The sequence below is a fragment of the Electrophorus electricus genome, chromosome 3, assembly GCF_013358815.1.
Source record: "Electrophorus electricus isolate fEleEle1 chromosome 3, fEleEle1.pri, whole genome shotgun sequence".
Lineage (NCBI taxonomy): Eukaryota > Metazoa > Chordata > Actinopteri > Gymnotiformes > Gymnotidae > Electrophorus > Electrophorus electricus.
In genome coordinates this window covers 13,656,306-13,671,509 of record NC_049537.1, presented here as the reverse complement: position 1 = coordinate 13,671,509, position 15,204 = coordinate 13,656,306, and the positions used below count along the sequence as shown (strand labels likewise).

General features: G+C 44.6%; 1 protein-coding gene across 10 annotated transcripts in view; it reads left to right on the top strand.

Moving 5' to 3' along the window:
• Nucleotides 1–15,204, top strand: part of nav1b (neuron navigator 1b) — a 49,607-nt gene that overhangs the window by 28,751 nt on the left and 5,652 nt on the right. For 2 of the 10 annotated variants that reach the window (XM_035523990.1, XM_027000563.2), the window contains exons 6-27: nt 1,378–2,119; nt 2,779–3,180; nt 3,490–3,531; nt 3,623–3,777; nt 4,255–4,428; nt 4,997–5,049; nt 5,294–5,317; nt 5,679–5,756; nt 6,511–6,522; nt 7,177–7,260; nt 8,322–8,433; nt 8,577–8,698; nt 9,498–9,506; nt 10,319–10,485; nt 10,592–10,754; nt 10,938–11,121; nt 11,402–11,493; nt 11,606–11,701; nt 11,828–11,996; nt 13,341–13,576; nt 13,770–13,924; nt 15,127–15,198. In XM_035523990.1, the coding sequence (XP_035379883.1) occupies nt 1,378–2,119; nt 2,779–3,180; nt 3,490–3,531; nt 3,623–3,777; nt 4,255–4,428; nt 4,997–5,049; nt 5,294–5,317; nt 5,679–5,756; nt 6,511–6,522; nt 7,177–7,260; nt 8,322–8,433; nt 8,577–8,698; nt 9,498–9,506; nt 10,319–10,485; nt 10,592–10,754; nt 10,938–11,121; nt 11,402–11,493; nt 11,606–11,701; nt 11,828–11,996; nt 13,341–13,576; nt 13,770–13,924; nt 15,127–15,198 (3,343 nt within the window). The remainder of the gene's footprint in view (nt 1–1,377; nt 2,120–2,778; nt 3,181–3,489; nt 3,532–3,622; nt 3,778–4,254; nt 4,429–4,996; nt 5,050–5,293; nt 5,318–5,678; nt 5,757–6,510; nt 6,523–7,176; nt 7,261–8,321; nt 8,434–8,576; nt 8,699–9,497; nt 9,507–10,318; nt 10,486–10,591; nt 10,755–10,937; nt 11,122–11,401; nt 11,494–11,605; nt 11,702–11,827; nt 11,997–13,340; nt 13,577–13,769; nt 13,925–15,126; nt 15,199–15,204) is intronic. The other 8 variants (XM_027000564.2, XM_027000569.2, XM_027000570.2 and 5 more) reach the window with 8 other exon arrangements.

Below are 15,204 nucleotides of genomic sequence, written 5' to 3'. Positions count from 1 at the left end.
ACTTTTACAGGATTCATTTTTGATGCATTTAATTGTTGTTGTGAGGGTACAGCTTAATGTATTTCTTAATGTAGCTCCATTAACCAATCAATGGGGGTAAGAGTGTCATGGAGTGACCAGGGACTGCTACTAATTAATTCTCAAAAGCAACTTGAAGTAGACATAGAACATTTTCCTGAGTCTGTTTCAGATATTAAATGAGGGTTTTTAATGAGCACATGGAACTCTGGCTCACCTTGTTGATTTCAAAATGGAATGATCCACTCTAGGCCTTGAATTCATCAAAATTTGATGAACATGTGTAGGTTGTGCCCCAGTGCCCCAAACATTAAAGTGCCCAATTCTTATTGCATAGAGCACAAGTAAAGAAAGGTGTGGTGTGTGGGCGGGGGGGAAGGAGAGGATTTTTCTTTTTCTTTCTTTCTTTCCTTCTTTCTTTCTCAAACTTAAATATAAAGGGACAGTAAAATATGAACTGCCATCTGATAAGCAATGAGCCCTGGTCAGACCTCACAGCACTTGGTGTCCCTTGCTCTGTGTCATGCTATAATGTAGATATTTCCATCAAATGAAGTCAGCGGAGATGAGGTCAGCAATCTCACCCTAAGGCAGGACAGAAAGAGCAGCTGCAACAGGGCACTGCAGCACTTGTGTTCAGAGCTTTTGGATGACTTGTTTAGCCGATCTGTTACCCTCTTTCTCTGTCTTCTCACAAAAACCTATAGGTCACTCCGTAACGACTCAAATTGGATCCAATCTCACTCCATGTTAAGTAAACACAGATGGTTCTTTGCTTACTTGTTTTCTCATTCTATATACTGTAAAGTCAGATTATGTAGGTTCAGATGTGCGTGAACAAATCGAACCATGATGCCTTGAACCTACCTTCAAGGTTCCAAGTGGTGGCTTTGAATAATGTCATGCCTTCGGGCCTTTATTTCATGAGCACGACTTCTGACTGATATAAACGTGACTGCATGCAATTAGAGACAGTTATGTCATAAAGTTGAGATCTTGGTTAAACACACGTGTCACAATCTTGCATGAACTAAATGGAGATGAAAAGGACAGGGGGCAGTTGTGTTCATCAGTCATCAGTGGGGTTTTAACTGGGCTGTATGTCTTCATAATGAAATCATGGTTTACTGTCCAAACTGTCCTTTTGGGCATTCAGTCTAAAGGGTATTTATGCACAAAATTAAAACCAGCGTCTGAAAGAACATGGAGAAATTCTCCTGTTAATTTTCCTTAAAAAGTGGCAGATTTGCAAACACTTCTGAAAAGTCTTGTTACATTGTGAATGTTAAGAAATTATCCCTAACACCACGATCCTCACGCTGCAACCATTCCCATACTATAATCTTTTGTCTTTGGCAGCATCTAGAGGGGACGCTAAAGTCATGGATAAACAGAAGTTGTCCCTGAAGACATCAGGTCTGCAGCGTTCCCGCTCTGACGCTGGCCGGGAGAGTGTGGAGCACCGCAAGCCCCCCTCGGGCCTGGTTAAGCCTACCGCTGGCAGCTTTGGCTACAAAAAACCCAACACCACAGTCACCTCCACCGTCATGACCTCTGGAGGCACTGCCATCTCCAGTGGATCTGCCACGGTGGGCAAAATCCCCAAGGCATCAGGCATTCCTTCCAAGCCGACGCCTAGTGGGAGCCGGAAGAACAGTTTGGATGGCAGCAGCGGCGAGAACGGCTTCCTTGCACCCAATGCCCGAGGGAGCATCCAGTATCGAAGCCTGCCCCGCCCTGCCAAGTCCAGTGCCATGAGCCTGACCGGCAGGGCCACTTCGCGCCCTGTTAGCGGCACCATGGATACCAGCCTCCTCACCCTCAAGCCTGTGGCCGCTCTGCCTACCACCGTGCCCACCAGGGGAAAGGACGGAGGTGCCTTGAAGCCACCGAGTCGACCCAGCAGCACAGGGCCTGTCAACCAAACAGACCGCGAAAAAGAGAAGGAGAGGGCCAAGGCCAAGGCAGATCTGGAGGGCGGCTCTCTGAAGGGCGACATGCAGGGCGAGAGCTGCGGAGAGGCGGTGGAGAAGATCCAGAGGGTGCGCAGGACCAGCACCAGTAAATACCCAGAACTGAGCTCTCCAAGCACTACACCGAGGTAGGCCTGACCAATACAGTAACAATACAATTCACATAAAAAAAGACAAGCAACAAATAAATTCCAATATAATCCTGAGTTCACTCTTCTTTGTAGGTGAAAATGGTTGTGCGTTCTTTCTCAATACCTTCCAAATGATTTTGAGTCCAATCTAGGGAACAGAAGTCATTTAATGAAATTAATGCAGAATGAAAGGTATATTTTCCTATTAAGTAGTGTTATGTTCCAAAAGTAGAAAACTATCACACCAGCAGTGGGAGAAAAATGGATGTGTGACATTAGAATGAATCTCTAATCTCTAACGAATGTTAGTTGTCCGTGTGCCACCAATTCTGGCTGTTGCTATGTGAAGAGCTCAGTGCTGCTGTTGTCAGTGTGACAATTTTTGAAAAAGTGTGGGCAGCCATTCAAACAGAATTTGGATTATATGCAGGTTGTTCTGGATTTGTTTTGGATTTGCTGACTCAAAATCTTTAACAAAAAGTATTAGATTTTTCGAGTAAACATGGTTCAAAACTTCAACTGGGTCTGGCGGTTCCAGTGTAGGCTTGTGGAAAAAAAAGATTTTGTTTACATAATTTCTGAAATGTTATTTCAGAGCTGTAAACCTTTTCTTATTACACTATTATGTAAATGCTCATCACTTTTAATCATAACAGAATGCTGGCTAAGTCTCTGGCCCACCCTCCAAGCCTGGCTCACCTGGACAAAGTCAACTCCAACAGCCTGGACTCCTGCGTGACCATCGAGGACCTCCCCCCTAAGATCCCGCCCTACTCCAAGTTACAGGACCTTGCAGGCTCTCACGTGACACCCCGCCTGACCCCAAGCCCAGCCCCCGTGCTCCACATCGACTCCCCTGGCTGCTTTTCTGGCCAGGCCCTTTCTCTGAGCAGCTCCCCTCTGCTCTACCCCAAGATGTCAGGCGCCCACCGCAGTATGGAGTCCCTATCTCTGCACATGAGCCTGCCACCCAGTGTGGATCTGAGGGATCGGGAGGAGCTCAGGGCCACAGGCACCTGGGGGGCCGGGAGTAGGACGTCCATCACTTTGACTGACAGGTGGGTCAGGATGTCTGTGCTGGGTGGTTTGATTGCAGGGGTAAATTTTGTAATTTTGGGTGGAGTTCTTGGAAAACTGAATTGCTTATTTTAGTGGGGATTTATGGTCATGTCTGCACTTTATTTTCTAAAATTCATTCAAGGGAGGAGGGCAGTGTTTGTTACTACTGCCCTCTGCTGGCCCAGACATAACACAGCTGCTGAATACTACCCCTATGTATGACTGATTTAATAGTGAGTTTAAATGTAATGTAAAACTTGCTGCTGTAGGATGAGGAATTTATTTGTCCTACTCTCTACCTCTACTAGTTTACAAACTGATAGGAACACCTTACCCAAGCAAGGACTGAGGTACTCTCACTTTGTCTACGCATCTCTGCCAGTCCTGATCATTACTACTGCTTGTCATTACTTACGTCCCATTTGCTCTGTGTTCCTGTAGTCGCTATGGCAGTGGCCAATCGGATGGAGAGGGCAAGGAACGCCGCCACTCCCACACGATCATGAGCATGACTGAGTCGGAGAGTCCACCCCAGCTCCCCTCCCCCACTCACTTGGCACAGTCCTATCCTGGCAAAACACCGCCTACCAACGTGGGTGAGTGCCACTGTACCAACAAGAACAGCATTAAAGACCCTTCAGTCTCAGTCTCTGTGGAAAGGGTTTACGTGCAGGAAAACAAAAAAGAAAACTCCAATTAGCACAATGGTGTTTAAGTACATTAATAAATGATTTCATAAACATTCTTATCAATGATAGCAGTTTCTTAGGCAGTGCTAGAAGAGTTTGATAGGTGATAAGATTCTTTACGTCATCTAGTCCTATATTTACACCCCTGACTGTTATGGAGAAAATGTGCACGCTTTCACTGACTCATCAGGCTTTGGTTACTGCCCGTGCGTGTGTGCACGTGCGCATGCCCGCGTGTGTGAAAGAGAGTGAAAGGGATGGATACAAAGAGAGAGCTTGAGATGGAACTCCAGTGTGTTGACTATGGTGTGCACATGTGACTGCTGTGTAAACACACGTGTATAGATATTAATGCTCCTGGCCTTGGCTCCTTGTCTCATACAGTCACTCCTATTCCAAGCTCAAGCACCCCTCGTATCAGCCGCTCCAACAGCATCCCCGCCAATGAGGTTGGCTACGACCTGTACGCCAGCTCCCCGCTGGGAAGCTCCATCTCCCTGGCTGACCGGCCCAAGAGTGTGATGCGCTCCGGGTCCTTCCGAGAGCCTGGAGAAGATGGTGAGGGGGCTTTCTAAAATGTTTCTGCTCATTGTCATATTGGGCTTGTTTTAGTCTAGTAATAGTCTGTTAGCAATTGTTAATAATATATCTGTTCATTCAGTGTTGCTGCATACAGTTCATTATTACAGAAGAATGAAAGGTTGGTTTATGCTGGAAGCATCACACATATATTTCAGGACCTTCCCAACTTTGTTTCCTGGCAGTCTTGGCACCAGATAACTCTATATTTTGCAAGAACATCCAGTCACCAAAATTTTTTTCTGTGGAATCAAATATAGTGGTATCTGGTTGGTTCAAATACTCTGTTCATTTACCTTGCTTTTGGGACTGGTCTACCAAATGCACATGAATACGGTCAGGGGTCTGGGGGAAAGTGCTAGGACAAAAAAAAAAAAAAGACTGACATCTTTCAACAAGGAGGACTTGTTCTCTTAAGGGCTTAGATGTCTTTTCCATCCCCTACTATGGATTACATTCTGCTATCGTCTCCACAGTGGTCATGCTCTGCTGTGGTGTGATCATGGTGTAACTCTTTCTTGACCTGCCTGCCCCTTGTTCTTCACAGTACACGGCTCTGTGCTGTCCCTGGCCTCCAACGCCTCATCCAACTACTCTTCAGTAAGTGCAGATTGTTAAAGCTCCAAAGTGAGTTACGTTGGCTGTATCAGACAAGCGAATCTCTGCACTTGAGCATTCTTTCCTAAAAGAGGTCATCAGGAATGATTCCTTTGATCTTTTGGTGGTGGCAATCCACCTGATGTGAAGCTACTTAAGAGTCTGTTGTTGTTTTTCAGTCCTGAGCCCTTTTTGTTCTTGCTTACTCTTTCTTCCTCCATCTCTCCTTTCCAACTTGCGTTCTCAGACAGAGGAGAGAATGCAGGGAGATGTAAGTCTGTCCTTTCTTCTGTGTGTTTCTTTATTTCCCCTTATGACACCCTTGGTTATGACATTTGCTTTCTCATTTGGCGTTGACATTAGTGTTATCTAGCGTAGTCCTGAAAGTACTGGATGTTTGTCTGCGACTGAACAGTGTGTATTAACATCCATCTAGTTCTATCCATAAACTAGTGTCATAAACCACTTATCCTCATGTATCCCATTACCAAGCATAAAGCTCTCTGTGCTTGTATATGTCAGTATTTTCAGTAATTGAAGAGTCTTTTCTTTCTTTCTTTCTCACACTCACACTCACACACACACACAAACACAAACACGCACGCACACGCATTTTCTCTCTCCCCTAACAGCAAATTCGAAAACTAAGACGTGAGCTCGAAGTATCTCAAGAAAAAGTGGCCACCCTGACCAACCAGCTGTCTGCTAACGTACGTACTGGAATACCAACGCCTGGCACCACTGCTCACTCTCAAAGCAGCTGCTTTCTTTTTCTTGGTGGTGTTTGTCCCAGTTCATTTCTCTGTCTTGTACTTGTTCTTTGTGATAACACTGTTTCATGAGTAAATTGGGTTCACTGATGTTTTCTTGTTGCATCTCCTCATCCAAAATTGTTTTTATTTTTATCTTTGGCCACTAGCCATTGTCTGTTTTGTAAGCATGCTTCCATGTTCTTTCATTAAGGTGTCACTAAATTCCCTGATCATTGCATCTAAATTATAATTTTTCGGTTTCCTTTAAAGCAGTCTAACATCTATATTTGAAGGCCATTGTTTATCATCTCACATTAAGCAAGCAGACCTCTGTGCTCACTGTGTCTTAAACATGTATAGATTGGTGTCTCCTTTCGCAGCCCACACTCACTAACCTGCTTCAGTCAGCTCTCCCCTCCTAAAGCCTGTTCTCTACAGTACTGGGTTCAGCAACGCTCGTATATTCAAGCACTGTAGCATACATAGGATTGATCACACATTCTCAGTGAACAATTTGTGTGGAAAAAGACTATCTGGTCTGAACCCAGTCCTGTCTGTTTGTATGAATGTGCGTGCACGTGTGAGCTGAGTGAAAGTGTGCAGTACAACCCTGGCCCTAACACCACTGTCCCTCTCTCCTTGGCCGATGTCCTCTCCTGGTTGCGGGCTGGTTGCGGGCTGGTTGCGGGTCCCCGGGGGCTGCTGGCTATAGCAGGCAGGCCAGGTTTGTTGGACTGTCATTTCCGGCCTCTCCCCACACCTCCCTCATCGCTGTTGCATGACTATAACCCCGCCTCCCTGCAGGCACCTCCCTCCCACCCACTCCCAGCCTGGCGCTGGTTGATGTCCAATGGATTTCCTGTTTGTTTGCTCTGTCGTATTGGACTCATGCTGATGGGGTCATAGTTTTGGTGATTGCTGTAATAAATACCATTTAGTGAAGGATGGCTCACAATGAATTGAGCACACACACATAGACATACATGCACACACAAATAATAAATAATAAACCAAAGTTTATTATTGGCATTTTTAGTTTGGCATTTTATTCTATTTTCACCTATTTTACATTTGTCATGTACAATAAATGTACTATGCACAGTGCTAGAAGAATCTAAGCTAATAATGTAGTATTCTTCTCACTTTCTTGCTGTGTGCATGCGTGCGCGTGTGTGCATCCTAATGCCAGACCCCATGTATTTTCCCTCCATTGTCCGGGTCATCCTCTATACGCCCCTTCACCCCTCCATGTTCCACAGCCTTTCCACGTTGCCTTCTCCTCGCTTCCATCTCTCTAGCCGGCAGAAGCATGCGTGCGTGCATGCGCTGTTGTCAGGCCATGCACACATCCTTCACTAATTCTGGTCTCACATTGCAGGCCAACCTGGTAGCAGCTTTTGAACAAAGTTTGACACTCATGACTGCTCGTCTTCAGAGTCTGTCGGTCACCTCCGAACAGAAGGTTTGTATGCGTGTGCGTGTGCGCGTGCATGTGTGTGCGCGCGTGCTTGCACATTTTATGCCTTACCCATGGGTGAGCTGGGTCCCTCGCAGGCTGGACATGGTGTCCTCCAGATTTTGCCAGAGATCCAGAACATTCTGAACAGTGCGCTTCCTCTGAGACTCTGGATCTGTAAATGACACCAACAGCTCAGTTAACCTTCACATATAGCTCAAATGGTGGCTATAGTCTATTGTTATTTGTCATTCTGTAGTGATTTTTATAGACATTAAAGGTGCTTGCATAAAAGGGGACTGCAAAGTTTTACAGCTGGCAAATATTTAAACTTTGTGGTATCATTTGTATAATAACCTGCATTGCAAGCTTTGACCACATGCACGCGCACACACACACACACACACACACACACACACACACACATTCCTTATGACTGAGGATACATCCCATTAACAGGATGTTGACTGTTTAACATTTTGGTAAAAATCAGATCACTATAAATTAGTCACTACAGAGATTTGGTATACAGGATTGCTGATCTCTGTACTGCTAAATACAGTAAAAATACTCACTGAGCCCCCTGCAAAACTCACTCATATGATCAGATTTGCGTGTTGCATTCACAAATTTCAGTGTGTGCGTGTCCGTGCGCGCGTGTGTGTGTGTGTGTGTGTGTGTGTGTGTGAGAGAGAGAGAGAGAGAGAGAGAGAGGGGTATGGGTGGGTATGCTTGTTTAAATTTTAAGCTCTTTTCTCAAACCCACTACATTCCTCCATTGGTGGTGTAGTTATGTTTACAGCAGGCACTGAGTTTGGTCCTGTAATACACAGAGAGAGAGTCTCCATGCACTCCCCCTTATTGGCCCATCATGGAGTCTAGAGGGAGAGAGAGGCTGAGAGGGGAAAAGAAAGACATATTCAGTTATTTCACTAAAAGCAGAGTAGCAGTAACACTGTGTCATCACAGGATCTTTATTCCTTACTGTGTGTAAGAACAAATCTGTGTTTTGACTACAGGTTCTGTAGGCAGATTGAGCTTTGCACTCACACGTCTTATACTTGCAGGACTCTGAGCTCCAGGACCTAAGGGATACCATAGAAACCTTGAAATCCAAGAACACAGAGGCCCAGGTCATCATCCAGGGAGCACTCAGCAACCCTGAAACCGCACCCAATGGTATGGGCCTCTTAATTTACACCGTGAAACACTGCACTTTAAGTACCATTTGTGTGAGTATTGTGAGCTATATTAGCTGGATTGCAGTAATGCATAGAAAATACTGTCAACTATCAACTCCTGGTCCCTCCCCCGCTCCTCAGAACTACCAATCGACAGGCAGAATTCGTCCGAGAGCATCTCCAGCATGAACAGCATCACTAGCCATTCCAGCCTGGGTAGCCTGAAGGAGCAGGACGCCAAGAAGAAGAAGAAGAAGAGCTGGGTAAGAAATAGGCAGGGAGAAATCAATCTTCCTGAGAACAGCCAGGGAAACTCTTTTATGGTGTGTGTGTGTGTGTGTGTGTGTGTGTGTGTGTTTCTTACTGAGAACAGTCGAAAACTGGTGTTTTGGTAGCCAATTTGAACAGCCCTTCTTTATAAACCTTAGACCTGCTGACTAATGACCAAGGACAAGAATAAGTGATGGAACTCATTAGTTTTCTGTCTGCATTGCCATGACACGATGGGTTTATTTACTTTACCACCCAATATACCACAGTGCCATTTTATCTCAATGATGTCCCCCTGAAACATGTAGCATGATTTGCTCTTCGAAACTTTGAGGGTTTTTTTTTGTTTTTTTTTTGTATTATCTCCAAACCAAAGAAGCATGGATTGCAATATGTTATCATGATTTTGACATGCATATTGACATATTCGGACAGTATGTTGATGGATTTGAGAGATTATTATTATTATTATTATTGATTTAATTTTTTTTCTTTTCCTTTTAACTCAAGGATTCTGATGTAGGGGGCAATAATACCTTCACTCCTTGGCTTGTCACTGATGGAAAACACTAGTCTAAAAAATAACTCAAACCTGACTGTTGTGGCCTATTATAACAATGTAGCTGTTAATTGCTAATACTACTGATTTGTTCTTTTTTTGCACAGTTCCTCTTGCTCTGTTCTCCTGTTCTGTTTTTCTCTTTCTCTCTTCTGTATGTGGTTGTGAATTGGGAACAACATTAAGTATGAGTCTGATCTCTTTCCCATGCCTCCCCTTTCTCTCCTTTTAAGGTATATGAGGTGAGTAACTTTCCCCATCCCCACCTTTCCCAGCCAAAGCAAAAAGCCCATGACGGGGCCGTAATGGCTCCTCTTAACTCATGAGTCATGGTTCAAGGGCTTCTGAAGAAGTAGCTTAATTTTTTTCACTCATCATTAAAACATATTCCCTCACCTCAGATATGCTATGATGACAACTATACTTTCATATTATGACGTCTTTCACGTTACACATAATGCTTTCATGTCAAATTAAGCTATTCATTGAACAATGCAAGTGTGAATTTATGGTGTTTTTGTTGTGCCTTATGACCATCATCACACAGGTCTGTCTGCTCTGTTCAGAACTCTTTATAAGAGGCTTTTTGGAATTTGCCACCCATGCTGTTGTATCAGACTTTGCTAACTCACACTCAGCAGTTTTGTCTGTCGCACATCAAACTTAACATTATTTCCACCAAGAAGATTACTGACTCTCACCATTAACATTTCACAACAGCTGTGCTCTGTCTTGTCCTACTTTGAGACCGGCTTATAAAGTCTAATTAGACTACTGCTGAATAAGCATTAGAATTTCAAAAGCTGTCCTTCAGCTCTTATGCATGAGGACGTTAGTCCCATTGTCCCATAAATGTGAGGTTTGCTCACATAAGTCATTTCTTCATTGCATCTTACTTTCCGAACCCAGTTGTTCCGTTTGTCTTTTTTATTCTCTTTATATTTTCTAAATTATCTTGTATACTTTCTCTGCGGCCCTAGTATGTGGTAGTCACATATCTGCACATATCTATAGTGTAATACGTTTTTTCTTTTATTTATTTCTGTTTCTGTAGCTGAGGAGTTCCTTTAACAGGGCATTTAGTAAGAAGGGCTCCAAGTCATATGCAGACATTGAGGAAATCGCCACCCCAGAGTCTTCAGCCCCCTCCTCCCCTAAAATCCACCATGACTTGGACAAACCACCCTCCTCCTCTAAAGCTTCTACTTCTGGCTCCTCTGGGTAAGAGCCACGGGGGTGTTGGATGACCAGCCATAACATAAAATCAATGTTTTACTGTGGTATTTCCACCTGCAAACTTTTGAGGAAAGGTTTTTTTCCCCATCAGACTGGGAGAGAGCCAGGAGGATACAGAGGGTGATGAGAAAGTGGTGTCGGAGCTGCGCTCGGAGCTCTGGGAAAAGGAGCGCAAGCTCACGGACATCCGGCTGGAGGCCCTTAGCTCTGCCCACCAGCTGGAGCAGCTCCAGGAGGCCATGAGCAAGATGCAGGTGTGTGAAGCAAATTACACACCTTGGATGTTTTACGTTCTCAAATAATGAAAATTATTTTTAGCATGTTCTCATTAGCTATTATTTGTTCAATAGTAATACTAGTAATAGACTAGTAATAATACAGGTTTTAAAATTATTACCTATCTCTAAGCTAACTAGCAGATAATGCTTCTCCTGCAGATGACTGTAGAGAATCTGAAGGCAGAGAATGACCATCTTAAGACAGGTGGCTCCTCCTCCAGGCCCCCAAGCTCCACCTCCCAGTCTTCAGGACTGGGGTCATTGGGCGCCTCATCACCACGGCAATCGGTGGCCTCTCTTAGCAAGACCTTCAGCATGGGAGCTAATGAAAACATTAACATAGGTGAGGCTTTACCACACATACATGTTCACTACACACCTTAATGCATTTCCCTCTATAGTCTTCTTGCTGGGCTTCAAGCTTACAAAAAGGGAAAGAATACTTTATATACTGTACATCTAATTTACTATGGAATACATGGACATTATGTTGGTTGTGTATCGCTGCACGGGAGGGGGGGGTCACAATAATGTATTTAGATTTTTTTTTTTTAGATATATATCTGAAGTAATTTTAGGTTCAGATATGTGCCTTGTAATGCCCTGTTTTTTATTTCTTACAGATGTTTTTCAAAGTCCTGCCTCAACCCTCCAGAAGGATGAGAGCCTGGTCAAAATTGTCGTGCGCATACCAAACCAGCAAGTCATTAAAGAGGTGCATGACAATGTGACAGTACCTCACACGTTTATGTGAATATTCTTTTTATAATCAAAATATCCAAATGATGTTTAACTGCACAGTTTAAAGCACCAGTTCTTCCACACAGGAGGTGAAACAGCTGGAGTTTTTCATTGGCTTGATCAAACTCAGTGGCAAGACTGACTGGTCTACTCTGGACTGTGCCATCAGCCAGGCTTTCAAAGTAGGTCAACCATCTACCAACGCAAATCTACACGAAAGTCACGAAAACCTGCACTAAGATATGAAAACACGTTCATTATACTAAATGTCCAGAGAAATCACCGTCTCTTTCTTCATGTGTGTCCAGGACTACATATCAGTGGTGGACCCGGGTGCCAGCCTGGGCCTTTCTCAGGATTCCATCTATAGCTACAGCCTGAGCCACCTCAAGAGGGTGCTGGGCGCCCAGCCACCAGAGACCCCACCTGTACGCTGCTTCAGCAAGAGCTCCACCTGCATCAGTGTGACCCTCAAAGGTTAGTAGGTGGAGATGTAAGGCTGGAAGGGTTGGTATTTAATTTCCTTTCAAGGATTTCATTTCACATTTAATATTGTATGTCAGAATGCATTTTAGTGAGTAAGGGACCACCAACAAAGTTCACACACTAGATTTGTAACGTTGCTGATTACTCATATTGCAAGAAGTTTGGTATTGATTATAAGTCATTCACACCAATAAAATGTGCTGATATTTTGAAGTAGCACCCAGTCAACAAAGAAGGGAAAAATGCACTTGCCTTTTATGGACTTGTCTGTTACTCATCTCCCTTCCTACAGTGCCTTTGGGTTATGAGCCAGATGTGGTGTTCATAAAGCTCCTGTACTATTAAACTGGATCTCCCATGTTCTCATCTCAGAGGCTTCACAAAAGAGGACGGCTGTGTTTGTCCAGTCGGTCCAAGAGCAGATGTGGATCAGTATAATGCGAAACAGACTAGGCAAAGCAGTTGTCTGATCGTGAGCTCAAAGCCACTGAGGTGGTTTGAAGGCTGCAAGTTCCCAGAGTATTTGTTTAACTTGATTCAACTCACAAGACACTTTCATTCTGAAATTGGATGATGCAGTAATTTAATCAGAGTTTAAAGTTTTTGAGAACAAGGTTTTTTTTGTTGTTGTTGTTGTTGTTTTTTTTTAAGATTCTAAGGGAAAATAAAATGTTTGACGCTTCATGCTTTTGTAAATGACATGAAATATCTATGATTAAATGTTTTTGAGCGCTCGTGGACAGAGTGATGTCATGATAAAGGTGCACATAGTCAGGAGGCTTGCTCTGAGCACAGGGCAGCTGGATGAGTGAGTATGCACTTTCCCACGCAACCAGAGGAGGTGTGGCCCAGCCTCTCCATGCCTCACCCTCGCAACCTCCAAGCACCAAGCTCCGCCTGCCACCACGACTGTAAGGGTGATATGTGACACTTGGTCTTGGGAGTGCTATACCCAGACTACTGTGAGCGCAGTCTGTTGGTTATTTTCAGAGCTGACCATCTGCACACAGCTAAGTTGATAGAGGTCATGTGATACTGTACAACTGCAGCTGAGATGAATGCAAGCAAATGGCTAGTCTCATCAACTTGCCATGTTGATGTCAGTGTGTCCAAGTAAAACGGATTGGTTGTATTATTATTTTTTTTTGGCAATTAATGACTTGTAGCTTGCTGCCACAGCAGTTGATCCAAGAGAGATTGAACTACACATGTATCATGCTTTTTGGCATCAGTGGTTTAATTAACTTAAATAGTAGTATAAAACCCATATTCATAACCCTGCTTTACCACACCCCCTTATCTATACCTACACCTCTCTCCACTGCCCTTGTGCAGGTCTGAAGGAGAAGTGTGTGGACAATGTGGTGTTTGAGACACTTGTCCCCAAGCCCATGATCCAGCACTACATCAGTCTGCTGCTGAAGCACAGGCGTCTGATCCTGGCAGGCCCCAGTGGCACAGGGAAGACCTACCTCTCCTCCCGCCTCGCCGAGTACCTGGTGGAGCGAAGCGCGCGGGAGCTCACCCCTGCCATCGCCATCACCTTCAACATGCACCGACAGTCCTGCAAGGTAAACTGGGAGAAACAAGGGAGACCAGCTGTCAGGTGGCCAGGGGGCATGAATGTGTTCATCCAGCAGTTGGTGATTTAATACTAAGAGTGACTGAATATTTCCAAGGGGCTTAACTAATTCGGTTCAAACTTTGAAACCAAAAGTTTGCCCTTGTAGTTCTTGATTTGAGTTCTGTCTTTCCTCTTGCCAGGATCTCCAGCTTTATCTGTCCAACCTGGCCAATCAGATTGACCGGGAGACCAGCACCTCTGAAATCCCATTGGTTGTAATCTTGGATGATGTCCATGATGCTGCATCCATCAGTGAATTAGTTAATGGTGCTTTAACCTGTAAATATCACAAATGGTGAGTGCATACTATTTTGGCAACTGCAAGTTGAAATAACTACATATACTGACATGCCGAAAGTCATGGGATAGCAGTATGTAAATTGATAATGAAGCAGCGTCACCTCAGGGGACAGCTTGGAAACCCTTATAAGTTGAGGTGTTATCTTGTGACTGAGGTTGAACACTGGCCAGAGTGCTCATTGCAAGACAACATGGATTATCAGAGTTCAAACGATGCATGACAGTGGTTGAAGTCAGATGAGACATTTCCAAAGTTGTGCAGGCATTTAACATTCCTCGAACAGTGTCACATGTACCAGGAATACATCATAAAAGGTAATTACCACCCACAGTGCGGGGGCCGCTCATGGGTGCTTAATAATCCTGACCGGCGGCGTCTGGCTAGAATTGTGCATGCGAACAGACAAGTGAGACTGGCAGCAAGCACATCCACAGTCAAAGCCGGTGGCCCCACACATATATCTCACAGGTCAGTGCAGCGTTCTTTAGCTTCCATGGAATATAGGAGCAGAAGACCCACCGGAGAGCTTCTCTTAACACCACAACCCCAGACACAGTGCCTCACCTGGGCTCGTGAGGTTGCTTACTGGACCCTAGATGACTGGCAATATGGTCCATTGTCTGATGAGTCACAGTACCAGTTGTTTTGGGCTGATCATAGAGTTCATGTGTGGCATAGACCCCATGAAGCCATAGACCCCAGTTGTCACCAAGGCACTCTGCAGACTGGTGGCAGTTCCATATTGGTGTTGGGCATGGCTTGGGTCCACTGCTCCACCTAAACACATCACTGACCAGTGCCTGCTACATTTCACTGGTTGGTGACCAATTGCAGCCCTTCATGGTTTCATGTACCCCCACAATGATGTGATATTCCAGCAGAATATTACACCATGTCATCAGGCCTAGAAGTTGACCAGCATTGGTTTAGAGGAGCATTCTGGAGAGTTCTGACAAATGGTGTGGCCTGTGTGTTCATCCTACATGAACCCAATTGAGCATTTATGGGAGGTGGTAGAGTTCCTGCACCTACAAATACCACTGAGGTGTGGGTTGCTATCCAAGAAGCATGTCTCAACATCCCTCCATCCTACACAATACCAGTTCCTGCCCTATGAGCTTTGGCATGTCTGTGTTTTTCCTTGTTCCGTCTCTTTCTTTAGCAAATAGTCATCTTTTTAATGTCAATGTCTTTAGTCCATACATTATAGGGACCACCAATCAGCCAGTAAAGATGACCCCCAACCACAGCCTGCACCTTAGCTTCAGGTGAGT